The sequence below is a fragment of the Phasianus colchicus genome, chromosome 32 (genome assembly GCF_987193195.1).
Source record: "Phasianus colchicus chromosome 32, bPhaCol1.hap1.1, whole genome shotgun sequence".
NCBI classification, from domain to species: domain Eukaryota; kingdom Metazoa; phylum Chordata; class Aves; order Galliformes; family Phasianidae; genus Phasianus; species Phasianus colchicus.
The window spans coordinates 766,516-782,800 of record NC_143467.1 but is presented as its reverse complement, the minus strand read 5'-3'; the positions used below and the strand labels follow the sequence as shown (position 1 = coordinate 782,800).

The following is a 16,285-nucleotide window of genomic DNA, read 5'->3' as shown; positions in this document are numbered from 1 at the left end:
AGCACCGCATTGGAAAATGAGGAACTCGGGGTCCCAGGGCTCCAAGGAACGTAGCCACCCCATCTGTCAGAGCCAAGGGGTCTTGGAAGAGTCCCCATCGTCCCTCTGCTTCTCTTCAAGGAGATGGCACTGTCTCGCTGCTATTATCAGAGCGAGAGGAGCTGCTAATCTACGTATACCTGACGGTGAGATTAATACACAAAGGGTAGATGTTAGCCCGTCCAGTTTATTGCAAATGCTGGTCATCTGGGGAGATGGGGAAGGGAAGACGGGCGATAGAAAAGATGGTTCAGATGTTGATCTCCAGATGTTGATCTTCAGTGGTGGGTCTTGAAGGGTTGCTGTTTGGTTGACGACTGCACAAACTTATTTCTAAGTCCAAAAGTGGTTGAGTCAGCCTTCCTTGGAGTGGCAGCTTCTGGCCTTAGGATCTCAGCAGAAACTCCTTTGTTCCCACCTCCCGGGCCTTGCCAGCAGATCAGATGGAGCAGGGAGGTGCCCACCTGCATCCTGTTTTTCATGAGATACGATGGTGTCCTTCCCCACTTCTCCCATACCAAGCTGGAGTTTCTGGTCACAGGCCAGATACTCTGCCAGTAAACACTCCTGAGCCCTCTTCTGAAGGCAAACAGCTCCCAAGAAATGCTTTGAAATGTAAAATTGTCCACAAATGGATGTTGGTTGCTGCCACATGGACACTTCTCACCTGCTGCAGAAGTCAGCGTCTTACTGCAAGAAGTGCCTGAGAAAGCAAACTTTCAGCCACCAACAAAGAAGGGTTCAGGCAGGCACCCAGGAATGGCACAGACAGGAATTGCAAACCTGTCTGTCAGCCTCAGGTGGGGCTCTGCTCCTCCTGGGCACCCCACGCCCTGCTCAGCGTGGGCAGGACTGGACAGGACATCCCCCGCCTGGGGAGCTCCACTTTGATTGGTGGCAGAGTCTGCAGAGATCCAGTCCTCTTGTGCATCTTTGCTCCTCTTCTTACGGTGGAGCACGTTCCCTTCTCTTCCTGGGGCTCCTCTTGGGCAGAAGATGCCCCCGGGATCGCTGGCAGCTGACTGAAAGGACAGAGTGGGAGAGGTCTGCCTGAGTGGGGGACGGCTTTGGGGCCGTATCCTGCAACCCCGAGGCAGGACCCCTGGCTGCAACGCAGCCTTGCCTACACATAGCTCTCGGGTTGCACTGGTGCTTTCCTGAGGGCTGGAGAGGGGCCAGCCCTGTGAGCTGGGGGCTCCCAGCAGCCCCATCCCACCCCTCCACTGCTGCATTCACGTGCCCTGAACAGTGCCTGCCTGGCATTGGGGAATGGGCTCTTGTTGGGGTGGGGAAACACAGCGTGCAGATCTGTACCCTGAGCCTGCAGTCTCACCTTGCCTTCCTCTTGTCCTCGCTTGTTCCCTCCTCAGACTCCACTACAGAGGTGACGTGGATCCAGCTGGGGAGGGGATGCAGTTCAGGAAATTTCCCTGCAATTGAGAAGGACAGATCTCGTCAGAGGAGACTGACTGTGGACCTGCTGGCCCGGTGACACGCAGGGGTGCTCAGGTCTCCCAGAGCACCCAAGAGGGCTGCTCTGCCCCCCTTGCAGATGCAGTCTCCCTCTGTGCCCTCCGTGCCTCATGCCCAGCTCCTCCTCCCCAGGCTGCAGCTCTGCATTAATGGCTTTGCTTTGGGAAAGAGGAGCTGGGTGGCGCCTGTGCGGTGACAGTGTCTTTTGGGGGCTCATTTCCTGGGGGAAAGGACAGGGACGAGGACCCCCCCTGCTCTTGCCATCCCCTGGGATGGGAGCACTTGTGGGAACGTGGCAGCCAGCATCTCAGATTTGATGAGGAAGACGTGTGGTTGGGAGGAGAGGCAGTGCTGAGCTGGTGCGAATGGTTTCACAAGTCAGAGCCATTGGGTGATGGTGGGATGGGGATTTTGCCATCACGTGTTGGTTGCGTGTGGTATGGAGAGGGACTGGCAGCTGCTTTACCTTTCTTCCCCCGGCCAAGACGTAGCAAAGGGACTTTTGAGGCCTTGCAGGGTTTCCCGGGCGGTGGTTTGGGCGCAAACTCCCGTTTAAACCTGTACAAAAGGAGAAGACGCGGTGTGAGCCAGGGCTCCGGCTGCCCTTTCTGCTGGCTGGGATCACCCTGCTCACAGGCAGATTCTCACATCGCCTGAAGGCCATCCTTCCCCAGGATCGACTGAGCCCCAGTACCAAGGACTGTCCTGGGAAACGGAGTCACCCGGCCACGATGGGATGAAAATGTCACCTACATCCCTTCATCTCTTCCCCCAGATCTACCTCTCGAGAGAAGGTCAGCCTTCCCTGAGTTCCCTAAGCACCGTGACCTGTGACCTGAGGTGTTAGCGAGCACCAGGGGAGCCTGGCACGCTGCCTCTAAGAAAGCATGGAGTGTGGAGCAGGGTGGATTTGCGTGGCCACATTCCATGACCGCCCTGCAAGGATGGGGACTTGATGACACTATTGGAGCAGATAAGCTACCCTGTTTTCCTGGCCCACCCTGAGCCAAGGCTTTCCACCTTACATGTTTTCAAGTACACTCTGCAGGACAAAGGTATATTTGACTTGGGAGACTCAAGCTCTACCCGAAAGTAAGAAGTGGTATAAAACGGCATGAGAGAGAAGGAATACGGGGGGGTGGAAGGATGCCGTAGGCAAGTGGGGAAGCAGGGGCTGCAGCCACAAACATCCTCACCTGGGAAAGACGATGACTCGGCCTGAGGAGGTCAGCGAGGCTACAGCTGCCATCCGGGACACCAGCATGTTCAGCAGCCAGGGGACCTGCAGGGGAGGAGCAGGGGAGGATGCGGGACGTCCTCGTCACGGCTGAGGCACTGGGGACACGAGGAGCTGACGGCAGCACAGCTCTCGCACGGCCCAAGCAGCCGGCCAGCGCCTGGTGAGCCATGTGCAGGCAGCTCTGGGCTCGTGGGACTGCCCAGGCCACGGAGAAACCTACAGCTCACCTTGAAAACAACTTTCTCTAGGTTCTCCTTCCCGCTGATCCTCTCCAGGAAGTCATAGTAGAACTTGACGTGGACTCTCGTTCCCTCGATGAGGAGCACTCCGATGTCCTTCAGGACAAAGGCGATGTTCTCCCCCTTCTTCAGGCAGTGGGAGACGAGGGACGTGGTGCCGAATATGCAGGCCTTCGCAGTCTGCCGGCTCACAGATGCGGCCGTGGCCACCTGAGAGTATTTGAGGGCCTCCACCTCCTTATGGCCTGGAAAATCACACGGCAGAGTTTGTCATGCGGCGGCTCTTCCACGGCTGCTTCCCAAGTGCTGCTTCTTGCAGTCACCACCCAGGACAGCCCCATATTTGCACGGACTCCATGCAGGGAGGGTGAGGTTTGCTTTTGCAATGGATGGCTCCATTCGTCCTGTCTGTGCAGCAAGAAGGGGTTTAAGCCTCCTCGTACCTGGCAGGTAATCCTTGTTATCCGCGAGGTTACGGATGCCCGCAAGGTTCCTGGCCAGGTGAAACGCAGGCCACTGAAGAGTCATGGTTCCATCCTCAGCCTCGATCTGCTCGGAGGCAATGCTGAAGGAGCCGAGGGTGGGAATTCGGACTCCCTGCACGTGGAAGAGAAGGGAAGGGCTGAAGTGTGAAGGCTGGAGGAAGAGCTGAAGGTTGCCCCGTCCACGGACGGTGCTTTGGGTCCTGCTGTGCCCTCTCCCACTGTTCGGAAGCTCAGGCAGGGCAGTGGGAGAGCTTTGGGAAGGAGCTGCCCGCTCCTCCCCCTCCCTTCGCCCTCCAAAAACGCGGCACAGCAGTCAGGGCAGAAGCAGCCTCGTGGAATCCAGAAGCTTGCAGAGCTTGTGATCAGCCCCAGCACACTTGGTGCAGTCATACCACGCATGCGGGAGGCCCACTGGTACCCGAGAGGCATTTTGGGGGTGAATAGCCTGCTTTCCGTGGAGGGGAAGAGTCATTGCGTTCTGTGGCCCAAGGCGAGGGGACTCCCCACCCCTGCAAGCAGACAAGTGGGAAGAAGGCGCCGACCCACCTTGCGCAGCAGGAGCTGCTCTTGGACATAGACGGCCACCGCATCCCAGACAGCAACTTGCTCTGCAGGGCAAAGGAAAAGCAGGTCACGCTCTGCTTCTGCCGCTTCTCCTGCTGGCTCAGGGCAGGAGGGAGGTGGCAGATGGAAAATGTCGTCCCTGTCCCCAGCCCCACACGGAGGCAGCTCTGAGACGGTCCCCGTGCCGGCTGTGGGCCCGCGTACCTTTGGCGGTGACCTCTGGCATTCTGTAGCCCCGCTGTGTGGCGGGGCCATCCTCCCAGAATTTCATCTCGGTCTGCTTCACACCACCGCGATGCTCCCTGTTGGCAACAGCCATGCCGGAGCTCATCCTTCAGATGCGTCTGCTCTCTGCCAGATGCTCCTTCAGGATGCAGGACCCACCTCCGTGCTCCGCCTTCATACGCCTCCTGGGTGCCCGTGTCACAAACGTTGCCACAGTGACGTGATTACAGTGTGGCCGGTGCTGCCTGCTGCCCATTATGATGCTGGCACAGCAGCCTGCTGCCCGCCCTGCCGCGGCAGGAGCCCAGCTCTGCGCCTTGGTGGCTGGCACTGCCCAGACCCGGAGCCCTGGTGTGCCAGCAGCACCACACCAGAGGTGTTGCCGGCGGCCCCTCGGGCAGGCTGGCCTCACCGTCAGATGCTGAGTCTGCAATCTTCGGAGGTTCTCCCTGTGCTGGCCTGAACTCCTTCGCCCTAAACTTCAGGCATTTGGCTGAGCTGGAGCTCGGTGGCTGCAGCGCTCGCTTGCTCCCTCTGGGCACCGAGGGCAGGCTGGCCTTCGAGCTCCACAAAGACCACGGGGTGGGTTTGGCTGCCTTTACTCAGTGCAGGTCTGCTGCTTGGCCTTGGGTTCCACGTTAGTTTGGCTGGATGCTTTTCAGGCAGCAGACCGCCCCGGAACACCCGCGCCCTCTTAGAGATGGCCAGCTGAATGCCTGGAGAGTGGGGGAGAGAGAACCAGCATTTCCAGGGAGCTTGGCAGCAGGCGCCTGTTCTCTGTTTTCCTTCTAAAGTGAGCTTCTCTAAGAGCAAGAGGAAGGAAATTTCATCTCAAAGAGCGCTTCACAGGAAATGCGATACCTTGAAAACCAGTTTGGACGTGGGACTAGTTTTTGGTCACAATACAGTTTAGAAGAGAAAAATGCAAACGCTTCTATTAAGTGCTAAAGTGCAGTTATTCTCCATGGAGCCTGCGTGTCAGGGAGCCTGCGCCTTCCCACCAGTGCCCCGTTCCATGGTGTTGCCATGCGACAGATGGGGCAATCTGACAAACTGGCACCTGGCATGGAAGTGTGTGTGGAGCAAAGGTGTGGACCTGAGCTCCTTCGTGCAGAAAAAATGGCACCCACTGACCTTCACTGATGTTCACGGAGACAAAACAGTAGATGTCGGCTTTGGCATCACGTAGAAGTAGCACGGAGTGCACTGTGAAGAGCTGCAACCTTGTAATGAAGAACAGATAGCAAGGATTGCAGCCTTTCAGTACCTAAAGGGAGCCTGCAAACAGGACGGGAATCAACTCTTTGGAAGGGGAGATAACTGCAGGACAAGGGGAAATGGTTTGAAGTTGAGGGAGGGGAGATTTAGGTTGGATGTCAGGGGAAATTCTTTACAGAGAGAGCGGTGAGGTGCTGGAACAGCTGCCCAGAGAGGCTGTGGATCCCCGTCCATCCCTGGAGGTGCTCGAGGCCAGGCTGGATGGGGCCCTGGGCTGCTGGTCTGGTATGAAATGGGGAGGTTGGTGGCCCTGTGTGTGGCAGGGGGTTGGAGATTCGTGATCCTTGAGGTCCCTTCCAACCCTGGCCATTCTGTGATTCTGTGATTTTTGTGCTTTTGGTTAGGAACACAGAGGCAAAATCCTTGGCATCAAAATGCATAGAATGATGGAATCACCACGGTTGGAAAAGACCTCCAAGACCATCCGGTCCAACCACCCCCCTATCACCAATATTCACCACTAAACCACGTCCCTCAGCACGGCATCTAAACTCTTCTTGACCACCTCCAAAGATGCTGACTCCAATTCCTCCCTGGGCAGCCCGTTCCAGCCCCTGACCACTCTCTCGGAGAAGTTTTTCCTAACATCCCACCTGAAACACCTCTCTTTTCTTAAAGGTTCTTTAATTCCTTCACAAAGGTGTTCACAATCTTCATCTGTTTCTTCCCTCTCAATAGAATATGCAGTAGCTCTCAAAGAATAAGCTCAAAGAATAAGACCTGCAATTTTACAGTTAGAACTATTTTCCCCCAGCCAATGAATTTCTTGTGATCGCATAGGAAACCTTTACTCTTTTCATAGGTGAGTTTGGGAGGTTATCTCAGTGAATGCTGTTAGCATAACAACGCAAAAGTTAATCACTAAAGTGTCGTGGTTTTATGACACGGCTCCCCAGCCGTCTTGCCTTCAGCTTTAGCATAAAGCCTTTGGTTCTGGACACTCACCCTCTCATTCATTCGGTTTATTAGGGAGAAGCAGGCAGCTCAGCACCACGCAGCCATTCACCCGCTCTCCACAGTGAGATGGGGGACAGAATCCAAATTAAATGTGTAAAAACCCGTGGGCTGAGATGAAGAGAGTTCATTATGAGAGAAAAGGCAGATAATTAATAGTAAGAAAAACAAGGAGGGTGATCATCATTGCAAGAAGAGTAAGAATGATGAAAGAATAATATTGGGAACAAGAGATGCACAGTGCCATTGCTCACCATCTGCTGAACTGCCCAGCCAGTTCATGAGCCCCGTTCTACTGTTCAGCCTGGTGCCATGTGGTGTGGAATATTGCTTTGGCCCTTCTGGGTCGGCAGTCCTGGTTCTGTCCCCTCCCAGCTCCTCGTGCCTCCCCAGCTCCTCACTGGCAAGGCAGTCTGAAGAGCTGAAGACGCCTTGGCTGAGTGGAAGAACTGCCCAGCAACAGCCAAAGCATCGACATTATTCTCATACAGAATCCAAAGGACAGGAAGCACACACAAAGAAACAGGGTCGGTTGGGTTTATGCCAAGGTTTTGGTAGCAGGAGGCTGAAGGTATGGCTTCTGGGAGAAGAGACCAGGACCAACCGTTCCTGCAGACTCCTCCAAAACCCCTTGGCCATTGGCACGTGTGATGGATGTATTTCACAGAATCATCACAGAACCATAGAATGGCCTGGGTTGAAAAGGACCTCAAAGATCATCTCGTTTCCACCCTTGCAGGGTCGCCAACCACCAGACCAGGCTGCCCAGAGCCACATCCACAATTTGCTGGCAGTTCTTTGTGTGCACAATGGCCACAAATCCAATCAGGTCCCTTTAGTGCTACTGATCAAAGGGTCCATCCCATTCATCAGCCAGTTTATGAGCTTGAAAGTATGTGGTGGTGAGAGGTCCAAAAGGACGTCCTGCCACATTGCAGTTCCAGCCATGACCAGTATCACTCTCATTCCTGCTCCACTTTCACCTCCAAGCTCCCTGGAGGCGTCAGGCCTCCAGGAGCATCTCATACCTCCAGCTTCAGTCAACAGGGTGTTGTTGGCGGAGGACTAGAAGTGAGAGAACCCTTGTCCCAGTCCCAACTGATTGTATGTACCACCCCCATTGATGCACAGTGGGGCTTCCTGCTCGAGGTCCCTTTTCAAAACCCATTTTACGATAAACCCAAGTGCAATTGCTTGTCCCAACGTAGATACCACCTGGCTGAGTACGATTCAGACAAAAAAACCCCACAGTGGGATTTTGCATTGGCCATGGAGATGGATTCTTCCCAGCGGGTAGCGCGGTTGATTCTGCTGTAGCTGCTTGCCAGCCATTTAGGGGCGATAGGAGTTGAAACCCAGGGTCAGGTTTCAAGTCCCATGGGTCCTCCGCAGACCCAACAGTTACTCAGCCTATAGACATTTGCTATTTGCTCAGCCAGTTGGAAGAAAAAGGGTTTTTTCTATCCCACCCCTTCCCATCCCTGAAGTTTTGGGGAAGATGACCAACTGTGACAGGAGTTGCAACACATACTATCCAGCAAAATAACAAAAATGACATTTTGGTCAAACGTTGCAAGACTAATCACCAAAGCACCAATGATTAAAGTCAGCTGTCGGCCTCCCTGTGTTCAGTCACGGTCCCTCAGGAGTCTTCTGTAAAATAAAACAGACATCGGCTTGCCCTTTTGAGCTTTGTTAATACGGTTAAAATGAGGGAATAATCCAGCGAGTGTTAATTTTATATTCCTGTTCCTGGACATCGTTAGCCTTGCAAGCATATTTATTATTCCGTTAGGGTCAGGGGGACTGGCCCCACACTAGGCAAGTCAACCAACACAGGCTGGCCAGGGAGATAAGAGGGCTTCCCTGGCTTATCTGCATCTGGATCGAGAGTGACGGGCAAGAGTGGTGGGGCCTTGGGACAGAAGGCATTAAATCGAGGACAGCCATTAATTCCCCAGCAATCGTTAATTCTTCTGACTGCCTCAGAGGTGCTGGTGGTCCAATGGGGTTCTTCCAGTCTCAGGAATTTCTGAAGGAGGACGTTGGATCATTCCACAATGCCACTAGCTTGGCTGTAGCAGGGGATGTGAAAGATCCAACGAATGCCTTCCTCTCTGGCCCATTCTCCTACACCTCTGCGGTGAAATGGGAGCCATTGTCTGATTGGAAGGCAGCCGCTGCCTTCTGACGCTCCTCCTCTCGGTCCTTCAGCTGCAGCTTCTGCATCATCTCCACAAGGCTTTTCGTTGCACAGGACTGGAAAGAAACAAGGCGAGTGTAGGAAGAGGACACCACTTCCCTCGGGAAATCTCTTCCGTGTCCGACAGACGGAGGCCCTGGGAACAACAGGAGCCGTGTCTGTGCTCACCAAGGACTCACCTCTGCTCGTGCAGCAGCAGCTCTCTGAGAAGCCTTCTTCAGTTCCACGCTCCTCTCTTTTCGTCGCTGTCTTCTTGCTGTAAGGCAAGAGAAAAGATGAATTTGTTTTGTCGACAGCAAAACTGCAGAAACATGGGTACCGTAAAAGCAGATGGCAGAAAAAAGACAAAGGGAGTTGGACTAGGAAGCCTCTCAGTGAATGACATTTCCATGGGACGTGCAGACCACCACCATGGAGCTAACGGAAAGAGGCGGGCTTGCGCATTCTGGCACCTCACTGCCCTTGGACTTTGTAGCCTTCAACCCATTGCCCCCATACAGAGAAGGAAAAAGCAAAGCAAACCCTAAGCAAACTCGGGGTGCTTGAAAAGGGAAGCAGCTCAGCACGGCGGTACCACAGCACCTGCTCACCTCTTCGCCTGGAGCTCCGCGCTGCGGCAGGCCCAGGCTGTGCTGCTGGAGCCGGCACGCTGTCTCCGCTCTGACCCCTCGCTCTCTTTTTGGCAGGCAGCTGCGCTGCTGTTGGTCTCCCTTCTTCCAAGCCCTTGCGTTTACATCCAGCCTGGGCCTTGGAGACGGAGCGGGGGCACACAGCAGGGGAAGGTCTTCCCCCTGTGCTGGACCTGCTCTTCTAGGAAGCCCTCCAGCCCGGAGAGGAGCTTCAGCTGCTGTTTGGTGACAAGCTCTCTCAGAACGCACCTGCTGCACCACTTTCACAGAGATATTGCCATTTGGCTCAGCACCAATCTCTGTTAAGAAAGGAGAAGCAACAAGATTTAGCAAGAGCCCAACGCTACTTTCAGTCTGCAAAATGGGCCACAATGCTAGGACATCTCATCTGGAGTGTTCACGGTCATGGATCTTAGGATCTCGGGTGAACCGTGGTTCACATTTCTAATCAGTACAGGAATGCTAATGTGATTATGACCACAGCCAACACACGACAAAAACAGTCCCAGCAAGGGACAGACAGAAAGCCTAACTAGAAAGACGGTGCACCAAACCCCGATGCCTGTTGTGTGCCTGGACCTCTCTTGGGTGCCATGTCACACTCGGTGCTCCCCCTCTGCCTTTCCGCATGGCTGCGCTTCAGAGGAAGGCCACTGGCATCAGCTTCTGACAGAAAGAAAACAAGGAAGACATGAAGAGCATCTCCTTGGAGGAAGACTTCAGCACAGTCGCCACAAACTTCTGGTCCTCAAGCGTAGTTTCTTCAATTGGCCTTTCCGCTGCTACAGCGTTGTGCCACTTCTGCAGTCAGCACAGAACTGCACAGAACTGCCCTTTCTTCTCTCCTCCATCACACACTGCCCTTCATGCTGCCCTATTTAGAGGCAGGTACCCACACCACAGCTCACAAGAGCTTCTTACCTGCGGAGGCTTTCCGTTTCCCCCCATGCCCAGCACCATTCCACGGACACGCAGGCTCCGTCCCTACAACAACAGATCGTGTGTCGATTTCACAGACACCAGGAGCAGCATTGTCCTGTGAGCCCACGTCCACCCCGCAAAAACCAAAGGACACTGTTCTACAGCCAAAACAGAAACTGATGTTTAAACTGCAGTGCGCTCACACAAAGCATTACTGCTCTCATTCCTGCTCAGAGGGCAGCAGAGGAACCCCGGTCTGCCTGGCAGCTCTGCATTCTGCAGAGCAAAGGGGCACCAGCAAACAGAAGGTGCAGAAGCTGAGGAAGGTATTTTTTGGCCCTAAAAGGAATTCACCCAGCTCTGAGCACCACGGTTTATGCACAAACATCTGTCTCACTACTGCCATCCACTGCCACTGTTGGCGTCTCTAATGTAAAGTAACAATGGTCACTTGACATCCCCTACAGCACTGCACCTGCCCAGAAGTAATACTCAACATTCATTCCTACATACTCCATGACACAGGACTGAAGAAACTCACTTTTGCATGGCAGTAAGGACGGCCCGTCCCCATCGCGTCCCTCTGTGCCCAGCAGTGGATTTCCAAGGCAGTAATGACATTTCATCGCCCTCATCGCATGGTGGGATGGAATCTCAGCAAGAACCCATTTCCCCCGGAAACAGCCGTGCTGAGGGGCACCGCTGGAGCTGGGAACTCCTCCCCAGCCCAGCTTTTCTGCTGAGACACCTCCCGGCAACCAGCCAGCAGCAAACCCAGCTCACCTGCTCACTGCTCAGCCCGAGCTGTGCCCAGCTCACACACACGCCGCAGCGCTGCTTCCGACGGGCTCTCGCAGGGTGATCTCTCTCAAGGAAGGCTCAATAACAGCTCAGTCTCTGCGTGCAGCACGCTCACCAGAGCACCAGCTCTGCTCACCAGCTGTGGCACAAACGCTCCCAGCCCAGCAGCCACTGTGACCTCAGCGAGTGCCCGCATCGCTTCTGTGCCTTCATCGTAAGTGAAGGAGATGGACGCCTCCCAGATCCAAATTCTAGGAAACCAACACCCTGGTCACCCAGTGGGGCTATGGGACGTAAAATAACGGAGAAGTGAGGATGACTTCTGCGCAGCCCAATAAAAACCGGGAAAGGCCAGTACGGCCTCCCGTGGTCGATGGAGTCCCAGGGGAACTAGCAGGAAGCAACAGGAACGCACATCTGGATGCCCCAGGGCCGGTGCTGGCCTCTGACTGTGGCTTTAGGCCCAGGGCTGGTGCTGTCTGGCTGGCTGTGGTTGGAGCTTTAAGCCCAGGGCTGGTGCCGGCCTCTCTGTGGCTTTAGGCCCCGGGACCCTTCCAGCCTCTCAGGCTGTGGCTGTGTCTCTTCACCCCAGGGCCTGTGCCGGCCTCACTGGCTGTGGCTGTGCCTTCAGGTCCTGGGGCCAGTGCCAGTCTCTCAGGCCCCACGACTGGTGTTGGCCTCTCAAGCTCTGGCTTTAGGCACTAAAGCTTGTGCCAGCCTATAACAACGTGCATTTCAAAATAGTTCATGTCAGTAAATGAAAGCAGGAGAGCACTGAGCTCTTCTGGGTATTTCTAGAACTGGGACAGAGACAGGAGAGCGTGCTTGGTTGAATACAGCAATCTCTACAAAAAGAAAAAGTACAAGGTAATAGTCGTGTTTTTTTCTTCTAGTCAGCATGCCATAACTAAACCTTCCATACTAAGGCTTATACCTTGATAGGGATGTTCCCTTCACCTCACACCTTTAGCACAACACCTTCTGTTGAGATTCCCACCAGTGAAGAAGTATTAGTGCCACTCCTTGCTCCTTGCTGCTAGGATGGGCTGTTTGAAGACTGATGCACGTGCTGTGATCAAATCTCTCTTGCGGGAATAAAGTGCTGAGCAAAAAGAATGTCTGGGCCAGGTGACCTCAGAAGTCTGGCTTTTCTGGATGATGGCAGCTGATGGCAACAGGTATTCTTGTGACTGTTCAGCTTTTAACACGAGTCAGGTGTGCTGCAGCAAGAACCATCAGGCTCTGAAATGCCTTTAAACACGCACACTACCTGTTTCTGTCCTGCCGTGCCATCTTTGTTTCTTATTGTGCAGGTATCTTTACCAGCATGTATTGGGCTTGTTTGCTTGTGGAAGGAACAACGTTATGTGTAGTTTTCACAGTGAACTTCTGTTATGATTTCTGTGTACATTTAATCCTAAGTATCACGAGTGCTGCAAGAAAGGGCCCTGCCAGTGCCAGTGAGGTCCTCTGCGTGACGGACCCCATGTGGAGGGAAGCGTAAAGGATGGCAGCTCAGAGTCCTCTCTTGCCAGCTTCACGTGTTGGATTTTGAGCTTTTGAAGCGTGCTCTGTCTTTCTGAGGTGTTCCCTTCTGTTTCAGAGGAGAAGGGCTGCAGGGTGATATTTCTCTTGTGGCTTGCAGATGCGCTCCTTGGCACAGACCCCTCTCGGCCTGCAGCATTGTTTCCTTGGGCAAACCATTTTGCAGACTGTGGCTGTCCCAGATTCAGCCTTCTATTTCTCTGGTCTGACAAATACTTTACTCGGAGGAGGAAAGAGAGAATGTAGTTTAATGAGAACAACATTTGAGTGCTAACGCAGCGAGGTGAATGAGGTGTTGCCACAGGGGCAACTTGGTGCTGTTGAAGCACTGCCCAGTGACAAGGTCGGAGGTAACACCTGCTGGCAGAGGAGGAAAATGCTTTGGGACCGAGGTGAGGAGAGAATAAAACACGATGACTGAGCTGCCTGCAAAGGGCTGCTGGGAGAAGCTTGGTGCCAACACTGAATTCATCTGATAACCTCCTGTGCACGTTCTACGTTTATTCCACCCTCCATCTTTCCCACAGCCATCCACGGGGCTCTGGGCAGCGGGCGTTTCTGTTGCTGGGGGTCCTGCTGCCACCTCGAGGTGCTGAGCCAAACTGCCACCTTCCGTGTGAAACTTGAGTTAAAAACGCAATTCTGAACCCGCAGCACCTTCAGGAGCCCCCAGCTACTGCCCTGAGCCCTCCGGTGTTCCCTGCTGCCCCTTAAAAACCTCGGGAGTGCCAGCAGCACCTCGTGCCTTAGGATGCCCGCTGGATTTCACGAGGATGCACTCATCTCCTGCGCCGTGATCATCGGCAGAAATATCCAACGGCGCTGACCCGAGCTGGGGGCTCAGCGGTGACATACAGGGAAACCTGAGCTGGACGAGCTGCAGCTCTCGGCTTGTAGGAAATATCCAAATAATTTTCTAGGACGGTATCTCTGATAAAGCAGGTTTTATTCGCAATTGCAATGGCGGGCCTCCTGCAAGCAGGAGAGCCCCGAGAAAACAGGGTTACATCTTTTTATCCCCTACTGCCCGACACTTACCTCCTTCTGCCCTGGTTCCTCATTGGCTGAGTACTGTAGGTTCACGCTCTTCGCGACGCTCCACTAGTTATACAAATACCGAGTAAATACAAATCTCCTGACGCCTAAACATATATCTTAATTGTTTAATTACCTTCTAACAGTTGTTTTCTCAACAGACATTTGGTCACGGTTTTTGGATATCTGTTTTATAACATAAACATAGCCCCTTGATTGTTTTATGACCCCCCCTTTAACATTTGTACCCCTTTACACTAAGTCATTGTTCTGGTCATTCATCTGTCCTTCCATAGAGATAAGCTCGGAAGGAGGATAGAAGGGAGTATCCTGGAGCCTGCTTATGGCATCCTGACATTCCCACAGAGTGTGACAGTTTTGCTTTGTGTAAAGGCCCTGACTCTTTGTAAGTTTGTTAAATGTATTTCACTTCTGCCGGTCTAATGAACAACGTTACAATATATTCTCTAGTTCCAAACACTATACACACATTGTTTAGAACATTCAAAATCTGCTGTGAGAACGAATTTGTTAGGTAATTCAGTAATTAAGTTTCTAAAAATGTTACCAATATGTGTATATTATTCTTACTTTTCGTACTAATTATTTCTAAGAATATGCTACAACTTAATTCTTTAGATCAATTGCCCTTCTCCATTGTTCACTGCAGAAACAACACTTTCACTTTCCACAGGCTCGCAGCAACCACCCCAACGTCCCCCAGCTGCCGGACGTGCTGCACGGGACGGGCGCCTCTGGGTGCGCACCGTCTGCACGGGCTGCGCAGCCTGCCTAGCGCAAGCAGGGGGAAGCGGCGCGGCGGTGGCAGCACTGCGGGGAAACCCGCTGTGCCGCAGCGCGAGCCTCCGGTCCTCTGCTGGGCACCGCCGGGCGCAGCCCGGCTCCGTCCTCGCCGCACCTCCGTGCGGGGACCGATGGCCGCGCCCGGGATCCCCCCGAGCCTCTTCTGCAGGCCGAGCCGCCCCAGCTCTCCCGGAATCCCACCCAACATTTCCCACGCGGTGCTGAGGAGGGCAGGGGACGCGGGGGGAGGAACGGCGCCGGCGGTCGCAGTCCTACGACACGGCCGTTTGTGCTGCCCGTCCTTCCCCAGCGGTGGGCACGGGGACGGGGCGGGCTGCTGGAGCTGCGGAAACGACCGCGGGCAGAAGCGCCGAGAAACGAACGCTAAGCGTGTCATCAACGAGCGCGCGGAGCAACGAACGGGGAAACGAGCGCGTTCCCAACCGGCTCCCGGCCGAACGGCGACTCCGGAGGACGGCTCGGCGCCGACGGGGGACGGACGGGCCGCCGCGCCGCCTTCCCCTGACCGCCCGGCGTCCCCGAGGCACGGGGCGGGCGGCGGCGGGGACGCGGGGCGGCGGAGCGCCGCTCGCCCCGCACGGAGCCCCGCGGCCGCGGCCGCCATCGGCGGAGAGCCCGCGCTCGGCCCCGCCTCCGCCGCGCTGCCATTGGTCGGCCGGCGGAACGGGGCGGGCGCTGCGGGGCGGGGGGTCCTTTCCGCCCGCGGTCGCGCCGTCGTTGCGTCATCGCCGCGCGCGGCCCTCGTGGCCCCGGCCCGGCTGCCCGCGCCGATGCCTGTCGCCGTGCGCCCGCTCCGCCATCCGGCAGCACGGGAGCTGCGGTTCTGGCTGCAGCAGCAGGAGCTCAGCGCAGCCCTGCACGGAGCGGTCCGGCAGCACTGTGTCCGGGTCTGCAGCCCCCAGAAGAAGAAAGACAGAGAGCTGCTGGAGAGGGTCCAGAGGAGAGCCACGAAGATGATCGGCGGACTGCAGCGCCTCCCCTACGAAGACAGGCTGAGGGAGCTGGGCTCGTTCCGCCTGGAGAAAAGAAGGCTGCGGGGTGAGCTCATTGCAGCCTTCAGTACCTGAAGGGAGCCTGCAAGCAGCAGGGGAATCAACTCTTTGAAAGGGGAGATAACAGCAGGACGAGGGGAAATGGTTTGACGTTGAGGGCGGGGAGATTTAGGTTGGATGTCAGGGGAAATTCTTTACAGAGAGAGCGGTGAGGTGCTGGAACAGCTGCCCAGAGAGGCTGTGGATCCCCGTCCATCCCTGGAGGTGCTCGAGGCCAGGCTGGATGGGGCCCTGGGCTGCTGGTCTGGTATGAAATGGGGAGGTTGGTGGCCCTGCGTGTGGCAGGGGGTTGGAGATCCGTGATCCTTGAGGGCCCTTCCAACCCTGGCCATTCTGTGATTCGGTTGTTAGAGTTAGGGTATGCTTAGGTCGTGGGTGGACTCGATGATCTTGAAGGTCTTTTCCTACCTGAGTGACTCTGTGGTTCTGCGGGGACGCTGTGTGTTGGATTGCTGTTCTTTGCAGAGCACCAGCACAGGGCAGGACTGGGGACTGGGATGATGGGGGTGGTGAGGGCAGTGTGCGGCCGTGGGCTCCTCAGGTGGTACCAGGAAACATCTCCACGTGTTTGTAGCTGCGTGGAGGTGTGCGTGTCTCCTGCTGTAGCAGAGATGGAGGGGATGGCGCTGACTGAGGGGCAGTGACTGGAGGCAGCACGAAGGCGCCGTGAGGCGGCCGCAGTCAGTCCGGCCGCAGCACAGACAGATGGCCCTGCGTTTGGTTTTCTTTCTGCCGGCTCCTTTGCACTCAGAACACTTCTGCCTCCCTCTCCCTTTT

The 16,285-nt window shown here is 55.2% G+C and overlaps 2 protein-coding genes across 9 annotated transcripts in view; one reads left to right on the top strand and one right to left on the bottom strand.

Annotated features, from left to right (window-relative positions):
- Positions 1–696: 696 nt before the first annotated feature.
- On the bottom strand, positions 697–12,515 carry LOC149913976 (coiled-coil domain-containing protein 81-like). The gene is made up of 13 exons (XM_090128000.1): positions 11,034–12,515; positions 10,251–10,313; positions 9,884–9,995; positions 9,291–9,628; positions 8,880–8,956; positions 4,245–8,756; positions 4,023–4,084; positions 3,435–3,588; positions 2,980–3,236; positions 2,709–2,794; positions 1,979–2,070; positions 1,373–1,469; positions 697–1,061 (listed from the first exon to the last, which is right to left on the bottom strand). Exons 6-13 carry the CDS (start codon positions 4,369–4,371, stop codon positions 836–838), a joined length of 1,101 nt encoding a protein of 366 aa, XP_089984126.1. The 5' UTR covers positions 4,372–8,756; positions 8,880–8,956; positions 9,291–9,628; positions 9,884–9,995; positions 10,251–10,313; positions 11,034–12,515; the 3' UTR covers positions 697–835.
- A 2,648-nt stretch (positions 12,516–15,163) lies between these two features.
- LOC149913972 (annexin A4-like) overlaps positions 15,164–16,285 on the top strand; it is a 71,891-nt gene continuing 70,769 nt past the window's right edge. For 3 of the 8 annotated variants that reach the window (XM_090128015.1, XM_090128017.1, XM_090128016.1), the window contains exon 1: positions 15,168–15,494. In XM_090128015.1, the coding sequence (XP_089984141.1) occupies positions 15,227–15,494 (268 nt within the window). In that variant the 5' untranslated portion in view covers positions 15,168–15,226. Of the gene's footprint in view, positions 15,495–16,285 lie in introns of all 8 variants that reach the window. The other 5 variants (XM_090128018.1, XM_090128011.1, XM_090128012.1 and 2 more) reach the window with 4 other exon arrangements.

Bases quoted from the DNA above. Each gene is read 5' to 3' on its own strand.
- LOC149913976 (XM_090128000.1), bottom strand. From the start codon at position 4,371: ATGAGCTCCGGCATGGCTGTTGCCAACAGGGAGCATCGCGGTGGTGTG. The intron at 2,795-2,979 runs GTGAGCTGTAGG...CCTCCCCTGCAG, and splicing joins TAGAGAAAGTTGTTTTCAAG to GTCCCCTGGCTGCTGAACAT. The intron at 1,062-1,372 runs GTGAGACTGCAG...CTGTCCTTTCAG, and splicing joins GAGGACAAGAGGAAGGCAAG to TCAGCTGCCAGCGATCCCGG.